Source organism: Ictalurus punctatus, chromosome 14, assembly GCF_001660625.3.
Source record: "Ictalurus punctatus breed USDA103 chromosome 14, Coco_2.0, whole genome shotgun sequence".
Taxonomy (NCBI): Eukaryota; Metazoa; Chordata; class Actinopteri; order Siluriformes; family Ictaluridae; genus Ictalurus; species Ictalurus punctatus.
In genome coordinates this window covers 17,755,018-17,782,355 of record NC_030429.2, presented here as the reverse complement: position 1 = coordinate 17,782,355, position 27,338 = coordinate 17,755,018, and the positions used below count along the sequence as shown (strand labels likewise).

The following is a 27,338-nucleotide window of genomic DNA, read 5'->3' as shown; positions in this document are numbered from 1 at the left end:
TTGATTGATTGATTGATTGATTTGGCTTTAAAAATAATTATTTTTAATTTTAAACCATAATGACAAAGCAAAATACTTTCAATCCTTTGAAAAGAAGCTCATAGCTTTCATAAAACTTTATTTTGTCAGGACTATCTAAAGTAGGTTAACCTGTTGTTTTCTGGCTTTCGTACATGGTCAGGACATTTTGGTCCTCTCAACACAACACACACATAAATAGCGTTTCTTTGCCTTGGGCTAATGGCACACATGGTGTTTTGGCAGCTTTTAACGTGTCTGTTGACAGCTTCCAGGTCTTGCTTATCTGTTCATAGTTAGACAAGAATACACTAAAAATATAATTTCTTTATACAGCATGAAAATGCTTTCCCGATCTATCCGCATTACTATCTGAAACATTGACATTAGCAATTATCACTTAGACAAAATAGATGTGGACAGTATAATCCATTTTCTCTTTTTAGAGTTATTTCATAAAATAATTTTCTAGTCCTCTGACCAAGTGTTCTCATTTTGGTTTTAAAAGGAGTACTTTAACAGTCAGAACACTTACAGGTCACCAAATGTCCCTCGGTCTTTCTCCACTTTGTTCTCTAAAGTGTCCGTTCTTTATCTGCCACTTCTGCTGCATCCGTTTAATGTAGGCTGGGCTTTTAAGTGCCGCTCTGTGACACATGTCTGGAGTGGAGACTCAGTCACTCTGTTCTCTCTCCCTCAAAATGCCTTAAAGAGGTATACTGGTCTTACTGCGAACAAAGTCTGGCATTGTTTATTTTGTCCCTCTTGTGTCCTGGAAGCCCTTTTGTCTTTAATGAAGTGGGTTACACCAAATGTTGTGCTGCAATTTAAATTCAATGTACATAAAAGGGGAAATAATGACAGCTGCATTAAAGCATTTTGATGTTTTGATTAGAATCACAATATCTCAGTAAAGTTAAAGTAATTACAGTAACATGTTTTCACACGTCATGTTGCTTCTTTGTGTAGTACTCTCATTCTTATGATGCATGTTCAATACAATGTGCAGAAAATCAGAATGAAAGAAAAAGAACTTTCTGGACTACACTAGATGAGATTTTGTGCATTTTGCATTAAATGATGACTGTCATCAAACTTTGCTTTTGAGAAAAAGGGTCCTAAAGTCTCCAATAAATTTGTAGACAGCTTCAAGTAACATTTATTCAGACACAAAATACACATTGCATTTTTTCAGTGGAAATAAAGACAAAAACACACACATGCATGCTTGCAATGCACATGCAAATCTAATGCAAGTTTCCATCAGTAGGCAAAACACTGTTGTTCACTGAGTAATAATGAAAGATTTTGAAACGATTCCATTGTACCTTTTATCAGACATAAATTTTAGCTTACGTTGTCACAACAAAACGTGTACTTGTTGTTGGGGCAGTTATTAAAAGTTTATGGAATTTTGTAGAGTGCAGTTATAAATGCGTCATAAATGTGACTTTTTACATACAGGGATGAATTTGTTGTGATGAATTTATTCCTGTACGGCACATGGATAGCACAAAACCTTAGGAATAACAAAAGTACCTGGAAGTACTTTTTACTGTATTGCTCCTGTGTTGAAAGTTTAGTAAATCTCCATACAAGCAGCTTGGCTAGACATTCTCATGTCTGTCTAAGATCTGTATTGTTTGAGTGTAATGCGTATAGTTTTGAATTTCCATTGTAGTCACAGAATTTGCCCTAAGACTTCTATAGGAAGTTTTGCGTTTATAATTTGGTTGTTTGTGCCAAGATTATTGGTCTTGGGGATTACACTTTGCATTCAATTCAGTTCAGTTCAATTCAATGAAATATATAAAGCACTTGAACATTGTACAAAACAGATTAGATCCCTAAAGAGCAAACTAGAGGTGATGGTGGCAAGGAAAAACTCTGAGATGACATGAGGAAGTAACTTTGAGAGAAACCAGACTCAAAAGGGAACCAATCGTCTTCTGGTTAACACCAAATATACATCTACTGTAATTATTGATCCACAACTGTATGCTGTAAAGTTAAGCAGTACTATTAAGTGTGTTGTGTTCAAAGGATCCTAAATATGTACTTGTACTGCAAATGTAGTAGTTTTAAAATAAGGTTTAAAAAAATCCACTGGAGTATACATTTTATGTGCTATTCATTAGCTTCACTAACTAAACACAGCTTTCTCTTAAATAACAAACTGGATGCCATGTTCAGCCTCTGTTGCATCCTCTTTCTTTATGAAGATGAGGGTATGGGAATTCTCAGTTTGTGTGTATGTGTGTGTGTATGAGTGTGTGTGTGTGTAGGTGGTTGGGTGGGTGGGTTTTGTGTACGTGTGGGTGAGTGTGGATGTCTATTTGCCAGAATCTCCCAGGGCCTCCATAATCTTCTTATTTTTATGCTTACTGCAGATTTTACTGATGCTAATATACATGTCTCAAGCCTACTTTCTATACACCTATACAACTGCAGATGCATGACAGGCTACAGAATAAAATACATTGTATATTTTATGATACCTAAAACCAGTTTACATGAAAGCATTGAAAACCTCACGCGTGCATTCCACTATTGGCTGAAAACACAAAGCCCTGTTGTCCTGCAGTGAGGATGCAGCAGGTTCTTGTACGCTTCTGTTCACGCTCTGTTACCTTGAACAGGAAATTGAGCCATCAGCAGTGCTGCTTGGCACAGAGCATGTGTGTTGATTGATTGAAAGAGTATATGGGTTCTGTCAGACAAAAGCAATCACAGGAAGTTGTATGCTACACTTAGCCCTTTATAGCCCTGATATTAATCTTATTATGATCATGTTCATGCTGAGTAATTGGAGGAGGCCAGAACACACTCTGGGTCAGTGATGCTGGACAAAAGCAAACATGAATTTAATTTACTCAATTTAATGATTCAAGTAATTTAGTAATTTGCTCTTTTAGAAAATACCAAGTTATACTAAGTACCTGTAGGTATGTATTGTAGCAAATGACAGAAAGATATTTGCAGTGACATTTTATTTGAGAATCATTGAAAGCCAAGGGCACATGTTTTCTCAGTTGATTTTTAAACAGTTTATTTTAGGTGAGGTGATGGATGGGAAATGTTTCACAACACAGTGATTTTCTCAATAGCATCCTGCAGTTTATGACTGGTCAAATGATCATGTACCAGTTCGGACAGGTTTCACTGAATTTTTTGGGATTGTTGTGTCCAAAAATGCTTGATTTTGGTGCAGATTTTTTTTCAGTATTTACGATGCCATTCTTCTTGGATTGACAAAATTGCAATTGCACAGAAGTGTTTTGCACGGTCTTTCTCAGTGAAGTTTGTTGGTAAATAAGACCTTTTAGCTTTTAGCTGTTTGATGTATGTAAATTGAAGAGGGTTTGACTGAATGCGCGTTGTGATGACGCGTCTTGGCCCAAATCTGCGGAAAATCTGGTAATTCTGAAAAATTACAAGCTCCTCAGAATATTGCGGAGTTTGCTTGATTTTGCATTAATTTCTGTGAATGCAAAATCCTGGAGGGACTGATTAACATGATCATACAGAGGAGTCCTGGTATCACATATAGTACATGTAGCTGCTTTACTCTGTTTCTATAGAAATTTGCACACAAAAAAAAAAAATAGCTAGAAGAGATATTTGTCTTCTGAATTGCAGTGAGTAAAAAGTGGTATGTCCAAGAGGAACTCAAATAAAGTAGTACTTTGTTACTTGTCTTTAATTAACTTATCAACTCATTGTACAAACTACTCTCATAACATAATGGCAAGCAAACACTGATTGAGAATATCATTCATTCATCTTCAGTAGCTAATTTATCTTGGTCAGGGTCACAGTGGATCCAGAGCCTATCCTGGGAACACTGGTTGCAAAACAGGAATACACCCTAGATGGGACTTGAGACCATCACAGGGCACCATACACACAACATTTACCACCAGTCCACCTGGAAGAAAACCAGAGAACTCAGAGGAAACCCATACTGATACTAGGAGAACATGTGAAACTCTATACTACAGTATCCTGAGCTCAGGATCGATCTGGGGACTCTGAAGTGGCGACACTGCACCACTGTGCTGCCTGATATAGAATAGGCACAGAAAAAGGGAAAAAGTTTAATGGCTAAGTACATAGATGCATTGTGTTTTCACACAATGTTCAGTGGAGGCTCCATTACATTTTTGTCAGACACAGAAAGCAGTAGGACCAAAGCCATAATCCTGTGTTGATACTGGATAGCTAGGCAGGTACACCTGGTCCACCTTCACAATGTAAACTATCTTCAGATGTAAGCTGGTGCTAGGACAGAAGTGGTATTTCAAGTCAAGGGCATTGTGGTTCACACTGTTTTTGTTCACTTGAGGGAGAGTCCTCTCATGGGACTGTTCTTTTATGTGGAAAAAGAGGACATTAGCATAGTGTGGTGTGGGAGCAAAAGAGGAGACAAGAGCTTTAAAAGATATGTTGCTTGAATTGTTTACTTTGCCTGACACAATGATGCGACTCTGGAAATTAATGAGACATGGATTTATGCAACAAAAGGTCATTGAAAACCAGGGTGTATGCTGACTTTATCCAGATTCCTGATTAAATAATTTCATAACAATCAAAATAAACAGATAAAGGACAAATATTGCTGTTTTGTACCGTCTCATATTTGGGTCACTATTAGTAGTGAGTCCTACTGGTAGTGTACCCAGGAACTCTCTTTTAAAGCAACACAATTAGAATGTATTTTTAGTCTAAGTCATATAAACAATTTGGAAATATACACACAAAACACCTTTACATGCCTCCTGACAGCAGGTGTGTGTACACAGGTGAGAGACAGAGGGAACGTGACAGGAACTAGAGCCACCATTTTGTTCCATATTTAACACCAGATTTAACAAGTCCAGTCATATTTTGACAACTTTCTTTTTGTTTGTCTAAATGACAATCTTATGCATTATAAATTTTTGTTTTGTTTGGAAAAATATTAAAATTATTAGCTGAACAGAGCATAAGGTGCTTTGATTTGAACTGAACTGGGCTGATAAAACAACACACATTGGAAGTTGACAGCTTTGGATCAGAGACCTGGCCTACATAGAGGCTGCACATGCTAATCATTTTGTAATTAGAGCATCCCAGTGAACGCTATAAATTCTTCAGTCATTGCATCTGTGTCGCTCTCTCCTCAGTTTAGGGATCCACTCCATGATGTGACATATAGATGTGTGTTCCAGGTTTATTATAATTTTGACAAAATAAATCACACTTTAACTAAATATATCAACTTGATATGTAGAAGAATCAGACCGCCATAATCTGGAGGAAAAGATCAACTACTATGTAAGACAGCTGTTACTGTAGTACTATCTCTTCTGTAATGATGTTACAGTTCTGTTCTGAAGTTTGTTTCAGAATCTGAATATTATCAGTTGTAGATGGTGAAGGAAAGATTTTTCCAGTGAAGTTTACTTATGTTCATAGAGAAGAGAAATGTTGAGATATTCCTGAAAAAATGTAAATAATTTTACTGATATATTTTAATCAAACATTTTAATCTTTAACTAAGACAAACATATGACATTGGTTAACGTCTTTTAAAAATATATATATTATTATTCTTAAACACACTTTATATTTTTGTTTTTGCTTTTTGTCATGGGAATACAGTTGACTTGGCCATGTGCCAAACACTTTTGGTAGCTCTGAGCTTCATAGGATGCCTGTCATGAGATGACTAATCCTTATTAATTTAAAAGTAGAAAACAAAACAACAACAAAAAAAACCCTTCAGCATTCACCCTTACATCACCTTCTCATACTGCCTCAGATAACGCTCATGCTAACTAAAATGTAAAAATGTCTTCCTGGAACTTATCCATTCTTTGAAGTTCTTTTTAAAGGTGTGCCGTTCACTCCTCCCTGCCTTTCCTGTGTCTGACATCTCAGTGATTTCCCACTACACTTCAGACCTTTTTTGTATTGCTTCTATTGGATAATTCCAATTGATATTAAGATAAATAGATAATACTGGCTTCAGGTTTCATGCCACATGTTTGTGCTATTGTTATGTGCCAGTGTTTAATTTAATGTAAGTTCTTTTGTATTTTTTTTTCCAGTGGATGTGTCACAAACCTATGGATTTAGATCCCAAAAGAAGCTTGCAGAAAATATAGACTGGTCCTATGCAGGTAAGTGCTACTGAGCTACTGGAAGAAATTAATAATACCGGAGCATCCGAAGTTGAAGAATTGTCTTGTCGGGGCTTGTACCACATTGCACAACAGATCAGACTCAATATTTTCTATTAAATGGAGCAATTATGTCATGAACATAGTAATGGGTTATCAGCCCTGGCTTGGCATGTCCACTGGCTGGGTTTGCATGTGAATACCTGAATGCCTTGCTCTACAGGGTGTCCCAAAAATCTCCATACATTGGGGAAATTAACACTTTTTAGCAGAATGCAACATTGTTTGCAAACTATCCTCTACATGATTGCCATTTCTTTGTAAACACACATTGAGTTGTGTCTCCCACTCCATGATGAACTTCTGTGTTATTCATGTAATTGCATGTCCATCGCATCCCGGGCTAGCCATGAGAATGATTTCAATACATTCTACTTTTGTCAAAGTTATTCTTAAAAGCTATCTGAATATTATAATATATATATATATATATATATATATATATATATATATATATATATATATATATATATATATATATATGTACAATATAAACTAAGTATGATTTTTTTTTTAAGAAGTTTTGCTAAAAAGTGTTAATTTCTCCTATGTATGGAGACCCCCTAGGGACACCCTGTAGAATTCAATTTAACTTATTGTACTACTACTTATTGTAAGGAGAACTGCAATATTACTTTTTTTGTAAAGCTCTTATAAAAAAAGGGGGCCTTTGCTTGACTAATGCATTTGAATAGGGTCGCAGTATTTATACTAATGCCTAACATTGCAAAATATTAGTATATAAAATAAGTTTCTAATGTGCCAGATGGAAGTAAATATAAACAAACATTGCCTTTCTCATGGTCTGCAAGCATTAAATTGGCTGTAAATAGCAGTGCAAAGTACATAAACTCAGCCTAAGATGCTTCAACTATGGCTCACTGAGTGTCTAATATCCTATGTATTAGAACATTATGACAATGTATAGTCACTGGATTGAAATTTCAACATCAAATCTATAAAAACTATTAATATTCTTTGGCCGTTTGCAATGTCAGGCAAACTAGGCAGTTCTTGGCCATGGTTAGTGATAAAAAGTACCAGACTCAGTATTGAAAGCTCTTTAGTGTGGAAGTTCATTGGAAATGATTTGCTTTTATCATGGGGTTACTGGTAGTTCAGCATACACTATAGAGCCAAAGCATTGGACTCTTGTCTAGTTTATATCACAATATATTTTAAGTTGCATTGAACTATCTTTTGCTGAACTCTGAACACTATCCCACAAGAGACAGAGACTTGCTTAAAGCCTTTGAACTGCCATAGTTCTCTTGTGTATGCTAAACTACCAATGACTGCATGATAATAGTACACTGATAGTACACTGTTTGAATTGAAACAGCAGTGTCTCATGACCACAGATCTTGGTGTGGCAAGACAACATTAATAGAAACATAGCCTGAATCAAAAGTCGAGAGTCTATCACATTTGACTTATGGTATAGGCCACTATTTAGTGAAATTTTAGAGTAACCCCTTAATAGTTGAGAGTCGACAACAATAGCTGAGAGCAGTTGAGAGTCGACAACATACAGTCATCCAGCATACAGTCTAGCAGCTCGTTTTTAGTAGTTTTAGATGTACTTTTATTCAACTGTATTCAACACAGCAGGTGTGTTTCCTGCTGAGCTTCACACAGAAGAGCTAATTTCATTAACCAGGGTTGCCAGGTTTCAACAAAATTTCCATCTCAAAAAGTAGAAAAAGAAGCCTTTATTTGTCACATTCAATCCGACACAGTAAAATTCTTTTCTTTGCACATCCCAGCTTGTTAAGACATTAGGGTCAGAGCACAGGGTCAGCCATGATACAGCACCCCTGGAGCAAATAGGGTTCTCAAAGGACCAACTCTGGCAGTTTGGCAGTACTGGCAATTGTACCTGCAATTTTCTCATCAGTAACCAAGAGCCTTAACTGTTGAGACCACACACAATACCTGAAACTAAAATTTGGGCAGTGGAAAAGGGAGCCACATTTACACACACTGTCTTCACTTACACTTTGGTTACAGACATTTACTAGACTTAAATCTGATTATTTGCTATAAAATAAGAAAAACAAGCAAAACAAAGTAACATTTATCAAATAGCAACATTTTTAAATTGTTGGGTCCTCAAAAGAGGTAATTAGTATTTCAATGTAATTTAAAATGTATGGAGTTGTGAATGAGGACTTTATGAAGATTATCCTTTGTTTAACAGCTGATATAAATCTCGAGCTGCCACTACATTGAACAATGACAAGTATGACAAACATATATTCAACAGTAAATAACACCTCTGACACAATGTTGCTTTTCACGGCTTTCTCTCTCATTTTTAGCACCACAGAGAATTCCCTCATTTCTCACACGGCTCTACTTTCAAAAGTAGGCCAGATCTGAAATTCTGCTTAACCAATCATTAATGTGGCTCAGTTTGTCAGCAGAGGTGGTACAGCACAGAAAAACCTGCCTTAAATATTTATTTTCCTATGGTTAAATTTTTATTACTGTCATTTTTATATATTTCTGTGGAGTTCTCATATTCTTTTACCCTCACTCATCACTTTTTATTTGTCTCTCTTGGCCTCTCAACTCTTGTGTGTCACAACAAATCAGATCTGGATGATACATGAAGTTGGCAAAACAAAGAGAGCATTATCATGCCAGGGATAGAGACAAGCGTCCAGGCAGATGGGACATTGTTCACCAGTGATGCCCTGAATGCCGGTGTCTCTGCTACTTAACTCACCCACATCTCATTCTTTTTGTACCATTTCAGGGTTACCCATAAACTGTTCTGATCGAATCATTTCCCTTAGGCTAATTACTTTGGAAAATTTGGGCTTTTTTTCTGATGGTGCTGAACACATGAGACAATATTATAAGAAAATAATGTGGTGGGAACAAACCAGCTTACTGCCATATCATTTCTCATAAGCGTACATGTATGTTTATGCCAGTGACATGGAGAGGTGGTAGTGATGAAAAGAAAGAGAACATTTAACAATTGGTCAGTCTGTGTTAGCTCTCACTGCCTATATCCGATCTATTTTACTCAGACATACTGCTATTAGTATTGTTTTTCAGAACAATGCAATTTGTTTAGTATTTAAAAATTATTTTTGAAATGCTTACAGCCAGAAAAATGTCTTGTCCCTTTTAAGTGAAAGGAAATGAATACATTCTAGCCATGTTCCTGCTGGGGATAAATAAAAAAATTAAACTACTTTTAATATCTTTTAGAAAGAAATGTTCCCAAGGCATGTCAGATCTCTGTATCTTACTGTCAAATAATTTTTTTTATCCGTCATTTTTATGTAGGACCTCTAAGGCAATAACAAGATTGTTTACCATGATTTTTTAACTAATGTTATAAAATAAAAGATTAAATGAAAATTGCTGCGTCATATAAAAATAAATTAAATATCTTGTTCTTCATTTAAAATGAAGTAAAGTTAATTTTCCACAGAATTGGGAGAATAAGTGGTATGTACTATGAATTTGTGACCTACAGTATAGCTATTATGAAACATGTATGCAAATAATTGTAGTCTTTTATTCTAACCGGACCGGTTTTTATTGACAACATACTGCCGTAGGCGACTATTTATTAAGAGGCCTTCTAGAGGCTTTGGGACCCTAAGTGGCTGCTTATTAGATAGAGGAATCACTGAGCCTCGCAGTCTGTTGGCTGACAAGAGCCCTCAATGTGTTTGTTCAGCTTTCCCACTGTCGAGCATGTTTATTTGTTAAATTCATTTGTGTGTGCGTTGTACTGTAGGTTTGTGTGGATGGGAATGGTGTGTGTGTGTGTGTGTGTGTGTGTGTGTGTGTGTGTGTGTGTGTGTGTGTGTGTGTGTGTGTGTATGTGTGTGCGCGGGTGTGTGTTTAATCTAAGCTTGCTTGGACAGTCTAAGCTAGTTTAAGATAGCTTGGCTAGATGATCTTCATAGATAGTATGTAACGACAACACTTCTCTTTATCTACTTCATGCAAAAATAATGCATAGGCTCTTTCTCTGATTGCATTCATGTGATCCCAGCTTTAAAATGTGTTACATGAAAGCCTTTAAAAAGTATGAGGAATGAGGCAAATCATTCTACATGAGGAAACCTGCAAGTGCATACCATCCTGCTTTGCACTTTACACCGATTACAGTTTGTAGCACAGCCAAGGCAATGCTAGTTTAGAGCACCACCATAGCCTCTGTGTATAAGTAAGAGGGCAGTTAGAATCTCCTGCAAATATGTTATTTGTATTGGCAGCAGATTTAAAAGATGCAGTGGCTGAGCTGAAGCATTTAGGGAGGCTATAGTTTATAGCATTGGTCACCAACCCTGTTCCTGGAGATCTACCTCCCTGAACACTTTAGCTCCAACTATGATTATGTCCACCTCACCGTCTAATCGTTGCCTTAAGAACTGATCATCTAAAACAGGTGTGTAAGATTTTGGTTGGAGATTAAACCTGCAGGAGGGTAGATCTAAAGGAAGACGGTTGGGACCACGGTTTATAGCTTATTTCAGCGTGGTAGCGTCTGCTATTGGGAAGACAGCTAGAAGCTGAACAAGTCCTAGCAGAGGGTCATAGTACGGCTCTAGTTCTGTCCTCTAACAGCTTGTTCGTTTCCTCCATTACACAAGCTAAACACATGGAAATCAGCTGATACTGATATATTGCTGCAGATGGTGCAGACCACCTAGAAACAGAACAAGACATTGTGCTGTTCTTTGTAATGAACTCTCATGAATTTTTGGAACTGCAGATACTGGAGTTAGCAAGCTAGCTAGCTTGTAAACATTAGGTGCGGCACTGATCAGGGATTCAGCCATTTTAAGAGCTGTCTCAATCGCAAAATACTTCCAGTGCACTGCAACTTTCGATCCCTAAGAAAATCCCACAATGCACCGCAAAAACCAGGGAGCATCAATGCTCACTATGTTCCCTTACTGGAAATGACAATATATTTTCTGAAGCCTCTCTGCTCGAAAAAAATGCCAGATGAAATCTCAGCCAACTTTGTCTACAAATGTAAGCAGCTTGTTATCGTTGTTGTAGCTCTCAAATGATTACTTACATTAGCAATTTTTAACTTTATTTGAAATTGTGTATATACAGTTTGTTTGAGTCTAACGACTTTTAAGTATTGAAAAATCCACTAGTTAGCCTACGATCCTGATTGAAGTACCATGACCAAAAGTGTGATGTGTGATTAAGTTAACAAATTTATATGACATATCTTTCTGACATTATATCGGTCCTGCCTGTTGTTGATGCCAGTGGTGATGTTTTATAAGGCGAGTATGTAGTCATCAGAAATTGAGTCATCAGTGTCCCAATGTGTAGTAAGCCATGGTCTTTACCTGTGCAAATTGTGTAAACGGTATACTGATTCACCACCTAGGGAGCTATGGAGCTGATTGAGACGCACCCATTGATAGTTGCAATCATTAAACATTAAATAAAGTCTAAGGAGGTAGTTTATTTAAAGCCAAATATTTAACACTCTATCAACCTAATTATTTACCAAAAGACAGCCACTGATACAAACAGATTACCATGTCATACTCATTATGTTAACTTTAGCTAACTTTATCCTACTTGCTAGCCTGGAATTAGCATCCGTTTTGCTACACAAAGTACCTTGGATCATATTTGTACTCATCTTTAAATAAAGAGTGTTCATTCTTTCTTTTTACATTGCACATCTATGTAATGCATATTATACTGTGTTAATTCCTTTTAGGAACATTAAACCAAAACAGATGGCACAAGAAATACCCATCATGCAACAATGCCAAGCAATCTCCGATAAACATCGAGGAGAGCCTGGCACAGGTCAAAGCTCAGTTTGAGAAGTTGAGCTTCGAAGGCTGGGAGAAGCAGACCTCAGAGTCCACTACAGTAAAAAATGATGGCAAGACAGGTGCAGCTGCTAATATTTCTCAACACTGACTATGGTTATGGTGAAAATGTAAAAGTGATACATCTATCTCTATGACATTATGACCTTGCGGCAAATATGGAGTACCTTTCTCAGTACTCAGAACTACATGTTGTACAAGTTTTTCATTATTACCTTGGCCTTTGATGGCATTGTAAGAGGTTTACCTTTTGTGAGCATTTACATGATGCATTCCCTGTCTCTCTCCAGTGACGATAGATGTGGGTGGTGAATTCAATGTAAGTGGAGGGGGGTTGAGTTCCACGTTTAGGGTGGGCCGCATTACTTTTCACTGGGGTCGCTGCAATGCGTCCTCTGATGGCTCTGAGCATGGCCTCAATGGAGTCAAATTCCCTTTGGAGGTAAGAGAAAGCCTACTTTTGATCTCTTTATCCTGCATCATCCCCATACTCTAATTATGTGTCATAGTGATTTTTGGAGTGCACTGTTCTGTATAGTGGTTCCTGGAAAATTTTAAAGGAGCAGTCTGTAATTTTTAGAGCTCTGATTTATGAGAAGTAACTTGCAATTGCTATCAAAACCAAGACAAATTTTCCCTTTACCACAACCAATTTCACTGCCCTCCTGTTTTTCGACTGTATTTTCAAAATTATATAAATATTATAGGACTAGAAACATATAAATTACACCTTTAAACCATCTGAATTTGGACAAAGTACTCATATCAATTGAACCACAAGGATAACTTTAAATAAATTGTTTATATGAAGGGACTTTCTATATTGCTGTATATGTTATGTGATAGTCTGTAAGCTGTAGATGATTGAGTTTGTGTGGAATGAAGAGTGATATGTACATGCATATGTATACAGATGCAGATATATTGTTATGAAGCCCATCATCATCAAACTATAGATGATGCCCTGAGGTCTGGAGGACAGATTACTGCTCTTGCTGTATTGTTTGAGGTGAGTGATAATGTCCTGTGTATGTGAATGTCTGTGGTCTACTATATCCATGTGTTGTTAAAGCTACAGAACATAGTTTTTTTTGTTGTTGTTGTATAGGCAGGAACCTACTTTAAATTTTGATGTTCCTAACCTGCTGTAAATCACACTAACAAGCCTATAATAGTAATTCACAGGTATAGCTGTGTTTGAAGTATCAGCAAGAACTGGCTGGAAATTTGGACACAAACTTATATAACAACCAGTCATATGCCAACTCAGATGTCAAATGTCGTCATGCCCCAACTTTAGGCATGAAAGAAGTGCAACAACATGACAAGTGGCAGCCAATCAGGGGGAACAAAGAGTGGGAGAGTATAAAGAAATCAAAGGGAATTAGTCTGATATTATAATATCTATAATAAGGAAATGGATTCAGGGGTGATGGAGCTTCAGCATTTTTCTTGATGAAAAGTTTAGGAAGCTTAACGGGTGAAAATGCTATATCTATAGTTGAGAGTTGCAACAAGTGACTGGACAGGCCATGAACAATATGAATTTTATTTTTCATTATGCACCAACAGTTAATTTCACGTACAGTTTAACATGGCTACAAGCTACTAAATCAATGCCATTAAATGTCTACGCCTACGGTTTAAAGGAAAATCTAATGAAGCAGTCATCTGCTCTCATTACAGCTCACTTTCAGAAAGTATAGTTCATAATTTTAACCATATAAAATTTAGTCCTTGAGATGTCTATGGTTTAGATGCTGTCTTCTCAAATATGCAAAAAAAATAAAAATAAAAAAATAATCCGTGCACAGGGATGGTACAATGAATTAATTCATGGTGTCATATTTATGTATTTAATATTGTCCTTGTATGGCATACCTCAGTTCTTTTTACAGACCAAAATATGAATTTCAGGGTGACATTGTAGTTACAACAAATTGTCAGACAGTGGTGCTGGATTTAATACTGCTCCTTGCTCTAGCTGACATCAAGAAAAATCTACAAAATCAAGAGTCAAGTGTTACTATGACAGGTCTCTCTATTCTTCCCTGTGTGTGAAGTTCATATGCAGCTATCTGAGTGGCATGCAAGTCTCTGGTTGCACCTGAGGTCAATACCGGTGTGGGCAATTTCAGTAGTAACTGCTCATTACATGCGCTTAACCAAGCTCTGAATATGGCCCCTAGTGCTCTGTATTTCAGCTAGAGTGCTAACATTGACTTGTGTGTAATGTTTTTGTCATGCTGGTGAACAGATTATATATACAGATTGCATAAAATACTCTGAAAACAGAGATCAAGTAATAAAATACAGCAGTCAGAAATTTCACATCTTTTGGCATCAGATTCATGCAGGGTCCAACACAGCAGCGCTCTGTGAAATTACAGCAGAGAAACTGAGAATTTGCTTTTTCACCTGAATCACAGTAACTGTGCCAGTCACATCTATGCACACAATAGTTTTTTAATTTTTTTTATTTTTTATATGTCTTATATGTCTTTTGTTACACTGAGGAAATTCAGCAGATAATTATACCTACTTAAATACTTGGACTGTCTCCTAAACCACATAATATCGACCTAAATAGATTTCATTACACTATTCCTATCATTACCATTCAGGCATATTACTTAGTGTTTATTGTGTGGTTTAGGACTCTCTGAATTCTCTCTAGATGTGTGTATTCCCAGACAATAGATAAATTCTCACGGTATTAAATGAAACAGCTTAGCTCAAAGAAATGTTCTTCCTCGAGTAGCTTGCAATAGAATTTTATAGGACAAAAAAAATAAAAAAATGCTGCCATCTAACCCAGATCTGAATTTTCTTAAGACTGAAAGGATATTATCTGTTTTGTATTTCTTTGAGGCACACACAGCAAATATATCTGTCTATATAATATAGAAACAAAATATATAATAATAAGATATGATTACATACAGTCCCCTCTGAAACTATTGGAATGGCGAGGCCAATTAATTTGTTTGTGCTATACACCAAAGACATTTGGGTTTGAGATTAAAAGATGGATATGAGAAGAGAGTTCAGGATTTCAGCTTATTTCCTGGTATTTACATCTATATGTGTTAAACAGCATAAACATAGAACCTTTTGTATTCGACCACCCAATTTTAAGGTGAGCAAAAGTATAGGAACAGATTAGTCTTGATGTAAATTAAAGTAAATAACACTTAATATTTGGTTGCATATCCCTTGTTTGGAATAACTGCATCAAGCCTGTGACTCACTGACATCACCAAACTGTTGGTTTCTTTTTTGTGTGTGATACATTTAAAGACTTTTACCACACCCCCTTTCAGTTGTTGTTTGTTTTGTGAGGTTTTGCCCTTCAGTCTCCTCTTCAGGAGGTGAAATGTATGCTCAACTGGGTTAAAGTCTGGTGATTGACTTGGCCAGTCTAAAACCTTACACTTTTCCCCCGATAAAGTCCTTTGTTGAGCTGTCAGTTAGTTTTGGAGAAAAATGTTACGTTAACGTGAGTTACGTCATCAATAAAGATTAGTGAGCCCATTCCAGAAATAGCCATGCAAGCCATGACACTACTTCCACCATGTTTCACAGACAAGCATGTACTGTATGTTTTGGATCATGAGCAAATCTTTTCCTTCAGACACTTTGGACTTTCCATCACTTTGGTAGAGGTTAATCTGGGTTCCAGAACGTGGTGGCTCATCTCTGTATTTCTTTGTGAATCTGAATCTGGCTTTCAGATTCTTACTGTTGATGAGTGATTTGCATCTTGTGGTATGGCCTCTATATTTCAATAAAATTACAAAGATTACAAATAAAATAAAAATGTATTTCTGCATTCAAATTCTTCTTTGAATAGTGGATTATGATACTTTCACCCCTTCCCTATGAAGGTTGTTGGTGATGATTTTTCTTTACAGCTCTCACAGTGTATCTGTCATCAGCTATTGTTGTTTTACTCCATTCAATGTCTGTTGCTCAGTACACCAGTGGTTTCTTTCTTTTTCAGGACATTCCATTGTTGTATCGGTTGTGCCAATAGACAGCTCTCTGATCTTCGTGTTGACTTATCCTTTTGAACAACAAATGCAGTCTTCAGAGGTGAAACTGAAGAGTTGATGAAACCAAGAGTATATGTTCAGAGCTATTTATTGTTTAAACCATCAATCTACCAGGGCACACCTGGGTAACAAAAAAAACAGCTGTCAGTCACATGCTCCAATATTTTTGCTTGCCTACAGATTGGGTGGTCTGATACAGAATGTGCTATGTTCTATGTTATTGAACACATCAACATATCAATAACAGGAAATAAAAGCTGAAATGATCAACTCTTTTCTCATATTCATCTTTTGACCTCAAACCCACATGTCTTCAGTCTAAAACAAAAAATAAATAAAAATGAATTGGCCTTGCTGTAATTTTGTATGGGACTGCATGAGACTGCATGTTTGGAAATATTTCCAAACACAAGCACCTTCCCTCCCTTTTTGCAGTTTAGCCTGTGTACTTCTGTTTACCCTGGTGTTTGTGCAGTAGCCTGAATCTATGACCTGTCTGAACTTGCTCACTATGTGGAGAAACTAGATGGTTCAGATTGCACATAGGGTTTTTAAAGATAAGAAGCATGCTTGTGTGTACATGTGAAGATTCCCTGGGGGTGTCTGAATGCTGATCGGTTTTTAATTTGTCTTTTTCTGTGTTGTATGCATAAATTATTGTTTATTCATATGCCATCAATTAAGTATCAAGCAAGTATAAAATATGGATCTAAATAATATGCATACACAATAAGGTATTTTGAAATGGTGTATTTAGTTTTCACATATAAATGAAGATATTAACATGATAAAATAGTAATGTAGTAAATTATTAAATAATTATTAAATATGAAAATGCACAGTAATTTCTGCTGAAACTTTCACCTTAATCACTGCTTTCCAAAAATGAAGTATTCTGTATATTAATTTTATTTTAATATTATGATATATATACAAAAAATGGGTTTTTATATTATTGACATTGCCAGACTTTCATATGGCCATACCAAGCATAGTGTAGTAAGTTCCAGGTGCAGTGACTCACCTGTGAAATCCAGCCTACAGTTGCACCCAGCAATTTGAGATTATGGGGTAGGTTCAGAGACAGCACACAAATCGACATATCCTACAGAGACATAGAGAACAGCAACACATACTTGTTTAGTGCATGTAATGTTTTGTTCATAATGTTTTTCAAAAAAAGCTTATGTCAATAGTTGCATTTATGAAATCTCACAGGCAAGTGTTGAAGATAATGAAAACTACGAAGCCATCATTGATGCTGTCAACAGTGTCAGCAGATATGGTATGCACATTTTAATTCAGTGTAAACAATATTAACCAGCCACTTATCTTTTACTCATCAAACACTACCACACTCTGAATTATATATAGTTGAAAAAGGATTCATTATGTGACTTCTTTTCTTCAGGAAAGAGTAGTAGTGTATCTCCGTTCATCCTGCAAGGCCTCTTGCCCAACTCCACAGAGAAGTACTTCGTCTATAATGGCTCGCTCACGTCTCCTCCTTGCCATGAGACCGTGGAGTGGATTATCTTTAAAAACACAGTGGCCATCTCTGAATCACAGGTGAAATCACTATACTACACCAAGGCAATAGTCACAATTTTGACATTCCCTTACAGCCTCAAATTGTATAATAATGTATATGTGTGTTAATGTCCCTTAATAGAGGAACTCATGAAATGTCTCCATTTACTTGAGGTTTTGGTATTTGATACTCTGACTTTCACATTATCCCCAAAGTTAATGTATTTGGATCTTTTAAAAACCAGTTCAAAATGTGTCATTACTGTGTCTCATGTTCAAAAGTACACTGTCATTACTGGGTATAGGAGTGGGTGAGAGTAAGATTACCAACATCAAAAGGATGGAAATAGTTGAAGCCTTTTTCTTTCTGTTGTGTGTCATTTAAACCTCGGGCTAGTTCCCTTAAGTAACTTACAAGTAGACACATGACATTACTGAATGAGACCAAACTGAAGGCTTGAAAGCTTTCGCAAGAAAAAAGGTAAGTACGGGTGGGTGATCCTATTCAAAACAACACATAATAGCATACAATGATGCACTTTGTCTCAAACACATAAAATCTTGTTCAGACGGGACGTTTGAGTACAGTTGAATATACATAGAATAAGTCAATGTTCATGCAGGTCATGTCAGCTGGGTGTTGTCCAAGCAGATAGACAGGATTGCTTTACTAAAATACTGCACCACAATGTTAGTATGCTTTATTTTTCTGCTTTTTAGAATTGACTGTAGTTAAGAACAAGTTATGGTAGTTACCAAATGGTCAATGGTAGCACATTACTGAATAATATACTTAAAGATGCATAACTGAATAATAATCAAAGAGTTTAAAGGGTTAGGAACATATTCCTGGATATAACCATGTAAACATTAAAATAAAAATATTGTTCTTTGAGGCATCTCTTAGATTTGAAAAATAATGATAAAGCAGCATCAGTGTTCTTATTTAACAACAGTTTATTGAACTTTAAAATTTATTTTATGAGCTGTCAGGCTGGTGCAGTAAAAAATAAAACTTCCAGGTATTCTAAGGTTCACCACAGAAACAGATTTAAAGTCATGTTCTAGCACTGCAGGCTGTGAAAACCATTCAATCCCCCTGTGAAGAAACGATCTGATATTAGGCTTTAGAAAATCATTTGGTGCCATGTAAGCTATTTTTGATAATGCAAGCTAAAAATGTTTTTTTACCAAGACAAATGCCACTTGTTTATGGGTGCTGAGAGTCACCTGGATAACCGTCATGTGCATGTGCACACGCATGCCAAAACCGTTCAACAAAGTCCCAAAGTGATATATGATTTAGTTTCACAACAAATAAGAAGGTATGTATGAGGTGAGAAAAAGAAAGGCAAAGATATCTGTATCAGTGGTATTTATTGCATATACTGTCATACGTCTTCTGCAAACTATTTAAACACTACCGGGCGGCTGTGGATCAGGTGGTAGAGCGGGTTGTCCACTAATCGTAGGGTTGGCGGTTCGATTCCTGGCCCACATGACTCCACATACCGAAGCGTCCTTGGGCAAGACACTGAACCCCAAGTTGCTCCCGATGGCAAGTTAGCGCTTTACATGGCAGCACTGCTACCATTGGTGTATGAGTGTGTGTGTGAATGAGAGACAGTGTAAAGCACTTTGGATAAAAGTGCTATATAAGTGCAGACCATTTGCCTCATCTCTCAGACTTTTGCAATCAGTAGCCATAGATTTGAGGGTATGCTATAAATGTTTGTGTGCTGTTGTGCCATTGCAGTTGGAGATGTTCTGTGAGGTAATGACCATGCAGCAGGCCGGATATGTGATGCTGATGGACTACCTGCAGAATAACTACAGAGAGCAACAGCCTCAGTTCATGGGCCAGGTCTATTCTTCATACACCGGCACTGAAGAGATCCTCACACCCAGTATGTACACACACCCGCACACACTGACACATACTCACGCACACATGAGAAACACTTGATACTAAACTCTCAGCTTTGAACAAATATATAAAATTATTATAAGCGGAAATTTCCATTGAAGAGTCTGATTAAAACCGTCAAACTGAGTGCAATTAAAGATGGCTCCTATTTTGATACTAAGCCTTCGCTTAAGGCTTTAAGCTTTTCTCTATGAATAGAATGAACTCTGACCTATTCACAAGCAGTCATCTGTAGTCTATCTTGTCCTTTTTGACTTTTTCTTATACGTTATACATTATATTTATACTTCTCTTATACTTACTCTTAAACCTTGTCTGAGCAAGGGTATTAAATGAGTGTTGCAATGCACTGTTCTTTGTAAGCTCTTTACTGGAAGACTGAATGCAGTTGCTAATACTGCAATATAGTTTGCTTGAACACTTTGGAGTAGCGCCCTATTAACCTCAATGAAATAGTACGTGCTTAATTTGATTATGTTGGTGGCAATGATGTGGCATTGTCTGTTCCTAGTTCCCAGAGGAAGAGAACCATTGTTAACATGATGGTGCTGTGCACAGTATATGATAAGTAAAACTGAAGCTGTACTGTCAAACATCACGTATGAGTTCTCTCAGGTAGATGTACTTGTTATTGGCGGTCTTAAGATTAAAACACGGCTTACTAGTGATATTAAAAGGCTTAATGTTTTAGCAAGAGAATTTGCTCTTTTTGCAAGTACTTGAGCTAACACGCTATATACACAGACCTAAGGCTTAAATCCAGCACAACAGGAATTATAGTCATGGTTATAGACATTCTCTCTCTTTGGATTGTACATCTGTATCCATGTGAGAAAACAGTGCACTCCACTTCCCACTCTCTAAGTAATGGGGTTAGTCTCCTACTCTTTAACATCTCTCCCTCTATGTGTGTGTCTCTCTGAAAGTCAGTAGACTTTTGTGTTGCCAGGTAACAGTCTCTGAGTTTGCCCCTTATGCCTGTATAGGTCTGACGTCTTCTCATTATTGATGCGAGTTTGAATCATTCAGGACCTACCAAGCTGCCAAGAATTTTATCTTTATATATTTTTAAATGACAATCTGTTCTTTCATAATGATAAAACATGATTTGATTGTTTACAGTAAGGGTTGTATGTGTTGTGAGGGGGTGTAGCGTTTTTACATTTTGCTATACAACTTGGAGATATATTATACCCTATAAAAATGTATATTATCAATAAGCAAATGACTCGTTTTAGGGTGAATTTTCTTTAGATGCCATTGTAATAACAGTAAATCGTACTTTGACAGTGATCTACAGTATTGTGTGGCCACATTCTGCCCTCTGGTGTTCAAATGGAACAGTTAGTAATTATTATATATTCATTTCAATTTCTCAAATTTTGCAAGGCTTGGTAGAGTGAATGAGTGATCAGAATATATTATGCTCAGCAGCTTGTTGAATTTGCTAAAAAACTAACAAAATAAAATGAACATTTTAGTTTGTGCAGTTGGTATACCAGACTAATCTGAGGTAATCTGTTCCCATCAATGTATCTGAGTGCTGTTTTTTTTTTTTATTTAGAGGTGTTCAGTATCAGATGCTGAGCACAGATGGTGAAGAATGCCCTCCACGCTAAGGTCACCATGTGCTAGGACCAACAGTGTGTGAATGAGAGAAATGATTGTACAAAAAAAAAAAAACACCTTCTGTTTGCGTGCATCTGTTAAAGTGACATTATGTTGAAATAAAATGCATAGTGAAAAATAATGTATCCACAATTTATTAGCCTGAGACCCATGTTATTTTTGATAAACACTCATAGAAAACATAGTGGCTAAGCCAAAACAATTCTACATAATATTGCTTTTATAGACTGTTTCTAAATATGGTTGTTGAGAGTATGTTTGCTGGTCTTTTGCAGTTTGTAGCTCAGAGCCAGAGAATGTGCAGGCATATCCACACAACTACACAGGTCTGTTAGTGATGTGGGAGAGGCCGCGAGCTGTGTATGATGCAAACATAGAGAAATACTCAGTCACCTACCGGCAGGCACAAGGAGATGATCCACCTACGCTTGATTACCTTACTGACGGAGACCAGGATGTGGTACTTTACATTATATTAAACTAATTTATTTAATCTAATTAAACTATACATTGATTAAACTATACTACACTATTAAACTATAAATTAACAAATTAACTTATTTAATGAAAAGTACACAAGGTAGTATAAGTCTGAAACTTATACTATTTATACACTTAAACTACATTACCAATGATACTGCACACAAGGTTTGTCATTCTATTACAACAGATCAAAATGACACGATATAGCCAAAAGTATGTGGACAACTGACCAATCACACCCATATATGCTTGTTGAACAACCCATTCCAGATTTAGTCCCCCTTTTTCTGTTATAATAATCTCCACTTATCTGGGAAGACTTTCTGTGAGATTTTTGTTGTATGATTTTGAGAATTTGCTCATTCAGCCTCAAAAGCATTAGTGAGGTCAGGTGAGGAAGTCTGGCATGCAGTCAGCATGCCAGTTCATCCCAAAGGTGTTCAGTGATGTTGAGGTCAGGACTTTGTACAGGCCACTCAAATTCTTACACTCCAAACATGTCCCTATCGAGCTTGCTTTGTGTACAGAGGCATTGTTATGCTGGAACAGGTACAGGCTCCTGAGTTTCAGTGAAATCTCAGTCAATCAACAGTTTGGGAAAGAACCACATACGTGTGTGATGGTCAGGTGTTGCATACTTTTGGCCATATAGTGTATTTAGGCAAATAATATGGTTAATTTTGCGTTATAGTCTAAAGTATTGAATATAAACATGATTCCAGTGGTTTTACAGGTTTTATTTCCCATGCTAAATGTCTGCAAATGGACATGCTATATTTTTGTCTTTGTTTTTGTCACAGGGAGCCATCATCCAGGACCTGGAGGCCAACACCAGCTATGTAGTGCAGGTGGTGGCTGTGTGCACTAATGGTCTGTATGGGCGTCAGAGTGATCAGCTGATAGTGGACATACCCGTGATTGACCCTGGTAAGAGCATCCACACCCGTCGCTCTCGTCTCTATTGAGACTGGCTTAGCATACTGTAGTATTCTGACAACTAGCGAAAACCACAGACGTGTGCAAATGCTCCATACTGTAATTTGATCCTTTGCCAGGTAACTCCCTTATGGTATGGTATAAGGGACCAGTATAAAGATCGGTGCTAGTTAGCATTTAAAGTTCTAAGTGTTTTAAATGACAATCACATTATTGATTTAACCATAGTGTTGTACTGTATTTTGATACTGATAGGTTGAGGTGTGCTTGAGACTTACTTTGTTTGCACCTGAATGCAGTATTTCCTAACATACTAGGTTGGCTCTATTTCCCAAAATATAAATCAATTTGCACAACATGTTAATATTAACATCACCTTGAAGTACTTATTACATCAGTATTATAAATACTTCTCTGGATTATTGTTTCAGATTTATTAAACTGAACCAAGTTTTTCCCAATGATAGAAAACAAGCACTTTTTCCACATTAAATTGCACTAGTTCTTTAGTATTACTATTTAAATGCACTGCAACTATTAAACTTGTTCAATACAACCTGTGTCAAACTTTTAAAAAGCCATAGGCTTGTTAGACTTATGTTGTTGTTGTTGTTGTTGTTGTTGTTGTTGTTAGATTTTTCAATGTTCCGTTGCTGATTTCTGTTATTCGGAGTTTTAAAAAAAAAGTTTTCTACTTGATTAAACTTTGCATTCCGTTTTAATCAATTTTACAGCTGTTTCTCTGTGCATTGCCGTTTTCTGTGTCCTCAGAACCTTTGTATTTTATGTGCATACCCTTCCTAAGGTGTGCACAGCATGGTGTTTCTCTTCCATATTTTATTTCAGTGGATCCTTATGTGCTTTTCAATGCTTACTACGAAGGTCATGATTTGTCATTCATTATATGAGCATACATAAATTTTTTCAGAGAAGGTTTAACATTCTCACAGCAATTTGTGTCAATGCACTGAAATGTTTAGAATCTGTATCATTACTGTTTAAAATAAACTAAATTGTATTGCATAAAAAAATTCCATGCATCATATTTGGATGTGTCTATGGATGAGTGTGTTCTCGTTTTATAAAACCATGCAATTTTTAATGTGAATAGGATTTTTTTTCTTGTTGCTTCACCATTACTATTGTAATTGCTAATATTAGCATCCATTAAAGCATCCTTGTCTTTTAGTATTAGATGCACATTTAGTACATGCTTCACAGATAATTCTGGTGCCTGAATCATTAAAAAAAATGCTGGATTAATTTCTACCAACTCAGAAGGTAAGATGAGCAGTAGGAGTATAACATTTCTCTGCTTATGCAGAGTATGCAGTGCCACTCTGGTGCATGAGTGTGCAGTTTCCACTGTGCCCTAGTCATTATCAGCCTGTTATCTGCCCTAGAATATCTTTTTCTTTTTATTGTTTGTTTTGCTGTGTGACCTGAAATGCTCAATATTCTGGTTTGCACTTCTTCCCATACTTGTTTTCCTTCATCGATGTACCTTCAATTTTCAAATACAAGAAATTAAAATTGAGACACACAAAACTGACATTTGTCCTTTGCAGATATTAGTGATGTCCTTTTACTTCCTTTTTTAAAATATGGATTATTAAGTCCCAAGTCATGCTGAACACTGAACAATCATCAGTGTGTAAATCAGGAAAACATTATATGGGGTTTAGTGTGGAGAAGAGTACCCTTTGAAACTAGTTTGTGAGCTTGTATGCTTCACGCATCCAGTTGTATGAGGCTGATGTTTGGCCTTGAGAATAGTCTAATTCTTGTAAGTAAATGTCTAATCAAAGAGCTTTCTAATTTGTATATATTCCTTTCATTAAAAGCTGTTTTTAAATATCAAAATGAAGATTTAACCTTCTGTTTTACTGCTTGTTGATATGCACAATAGTATTTTGTCCACCTTCATAATAAAAATATTTTGGAAATGTTTTATTTACAGTTTCACATTGTGAGGATGTATTCTCTGTCACTTCACATCAGTTGGTTGAGGTGCTATAGGTCTACAAGTACACTAAATTGACACGTTTGTTTTACTTTTGATTTTCTTTCAGAAACAGACCCTGACCCCTTTGAATTTGATGAAGAGGTAAATAAGAAAGATGTACTACAGTAATTCTGACAGTAATTCTCATATATATTTAAAGAGCAGTAGCTTAATTCAGGACTCTGCTGAACACCTTATCCATCTCTTTTCTCTCTGTCTCAGGAGGACTATCTGAGCACCCCCTTGTGGGTCCAGCCTAATTCAAAGCAAGCATCCTATCCAGTGCAAACCACTACAACCCACCCCAGGTTTACTACAACTGAGCGCCATGTCCCTCCATTATTTGGCAAAAAAACAACCCCAGTGTCCACTGAAAATCATTATCAGGGCGTTTCTGTAAAACACACTTCCCAACCCACCACCATGACCTCTTCCACTCCTCTGACTACTGTCAGCTTTACTAAAACAAAACAGCCTTTTCTTCCAGTCTTCGATAGTAAAACCACCCCAAGATCCACTGAAAACCATTCCCAGGGCATTCCAGTTAGACATACTACCCATTATACCCCTATTAATACGTTAACATTTACAACCGCAGAGCAGCCTGTTCCTCCAGTCTTCGATATTAAAACAACCCCAGCAACCACTGAACACCAAGACTATCTAGAAAAACACCCTGCCCAACCTACCACCATGACCCCTACAACTAACCTTATCACAGATTTACTCACTTCTGAATCAGATTATAGCAGCATAGCACCAAGTGTGGTCTCACAAGATAATGATCTCAGTGACAGCTCTGTGGGTCTTAGAGTAAAAATTGGTCCACATGACGCAGAAGCCACATCAACTTCAATGGCAGAGGAGGGGGAGTTCACTGTCACACATGGCTATGAGGAGAACCCTATTACTGCTACAGATCCAGCCTCCTCCTTCCTCCCCACAGGGGTGCAAGTTCAAACTACAACTCCCACTGTGCCTCTCCCCATGACTGCCACTGCTTCTGGTGATGTTCTCTCACCAGAGTTCAATGGTGAGAACTCTCCCATTGCGACCCTTGTGTGTGACTCCCAGCTCTGCCTGCATGCTATACCTGTGTCCACCCCCTCTAGCTCTGTGTTGTCTGAGTCTGCGTCTACCCCAGACTGGGATATCCTGTATACTACACCATCTGTCCCCCACCTGTTCTCCTACTCTACACTGTCCAGCTCTCCCTCCAGCTCTGTGTCTTATTGGGATGTGGAAACTGTCCCTAGTGGTGATGATGGTGATGATGGTGACATGTTGTCTGGGTCGGCCTCAGGTGCCACCCTGTGTAATAGTACTCTCCCCCTTCAAACATTACCTGACTCAACTGACTCTGAAATTTCTGTGAGGTTCAACTTAGAGCAGGATATCTCTCACATCTCCAAGATCCTTAGCACTGTCTCTCCGTCTCTGCAGCCGTCAGGTGACTTCTCTAGCGACTACTCTTCTTTCTTCACCTCCTCTCTCTCAGATAGTGTGGAGTGGGCTGATTTTTCTGTGGTAGCTCTCACTGTTGGTCAAGGTGGTGATGCCCCTTGTATCTCATCGCATATTCCAAGTTCTATGTATTCACTGTCTTTATACCTAATGCCCTCTTCATCAATAAGTGACATGTCCTTCTCCACTGTTGGAACTGATGGGTTCAGTGAAACAACCTGGGACCTATTTCCTCCCATTGAGCCTTCTACTGACCTGCAATTCTCTGTTACAGCCAACATCAATGGCATCAGAAGCAGTGAAAGTTCCCAGGCCCTGGGAGGCTCTGTTCCCTTGGAGCCCCCCACAGTGTTGCCAACCTCAATCCCAGAGGCTACCTCATTACTCACAAACTCAGCTGATGGTTTTCTGGACAGCAGTGCCTCAGGCTGGGTGGTGGATCAAGATTGGGCTCAGAGCTCAGCTTCAGGAGATGAGAGTCCTGCTCCTTCCTCACCCAGTGTCTTCACCACTGAGGGATTAGCAGAGGATCTGGAGTCAGAGGGACATTCTTCATCCTTCTATTTTGAGAGTGTGAATGTGACAGAGCGAGAGACTACCATATTTGGTGTTTCCCCTCGCCCCACCCCCCCCTTGGCTCTGGGGAGTGTGGGAGAAGAACACAGCGGATCAGGAGAGAGCCTCACAGATAATGAGACGTCCTCTGATTTCAGTATCCCAGAGCATGCTGACAGAGACTCAAAGGAAGAACCAGTGGAAGGTAAAAATACTGGCGTCTGCTAATCAACTCTCAAGGGGCTCCACTGGATTAGAACCACTAGCAGAATCAACATCTTTCTTAATACAGATTTTTTTTTTTTTTTTTTTTTGCCATAAACTTGTCTTGCCTGCAAAGTACAAATCCCTGGAAAAATGTATTACATAGTGGCATATGAGTCAGGTATGGTTTAGAGGTTTTGTTAGCATTTCCAACTACGGACATCACATATACTGACTTGTTTTGTTCTACTGATGTTTTGTTAGCCTGAAGAACTAGCCAAAACTGACATCTTAATCTGACAGTCCCACAGCCATCATCACATTGCTTATGCTAATGCCTAATTCACTTTGTTTTGTTTTGTCCTGTGTGCTTTTCCTCCACAATACCCCCAAGTATAACCTTTCAGATGTCATTGTCAAAAAAAAAAAAAACAGTAACGGCTATGATGACTTGACATTTAA

The 27,338-nt window shown here is 37.4% G+C and overlaps 1 protein-coding gene across 6 annotated transcripts in view; it reads left to right on the top strand.

Moving 5' to 3' along the window:
- ptprz1a (protein tyrosine phosphatase receptor type Z1a) overlaps positions 1–27,338 on the top strand; it is a 53,414-nt gene that overhangs the window by 10,231 nt on the left and 15,845 nt on the right. For 3 of the 6 annotated variants that reach the window (XM_017485052.3, XM_017485051.3, XM_017485054.3), the window contains exons 2-12: positions 6,111–6,182; positions 11,971–12,150; positions 12,379–12,530; positions 13,002–13,097; positions 17,362–17,428; positions 17,555–17,712; positions 19,430–19,580; positions 21,505–21,689; positions 22,513–22,639; positions 24,721–24,755; positions 24,876–26,877. In XM_017485052.3, the coding sequence (XP_017340541.1) occupies positions 6,111–6,182; positions 11,971–12,150; positions 12,379–12,530; positions 13,002–13,097; positions 17,362–17,428; positions 17,555–17,712; positions 19,430–19,580; positions 21,505–21,689; positions 22,513–22,639; positions 24,721–24,755; positions 24,876–26,877 (3,225 nt within the window). The remainder of the gene's footprint in view (positions 1–6,110; positions 6,183–11,970; positions 12,151–12,378; positions 12,531–13,001; positions 13,098–17,361; positions 17,429–17,554; positions 17,713–19,429; positions 19,581–21,504; positions 21,690–22,512; positions 22,640–24,720; positions 24,756–24,875; positions 26,878–27,338) is intronic. The other 3 variants (XM_017485053.3, XM_017485055.3, XM_017485056.3) reach the window with 3 other exon arrangements.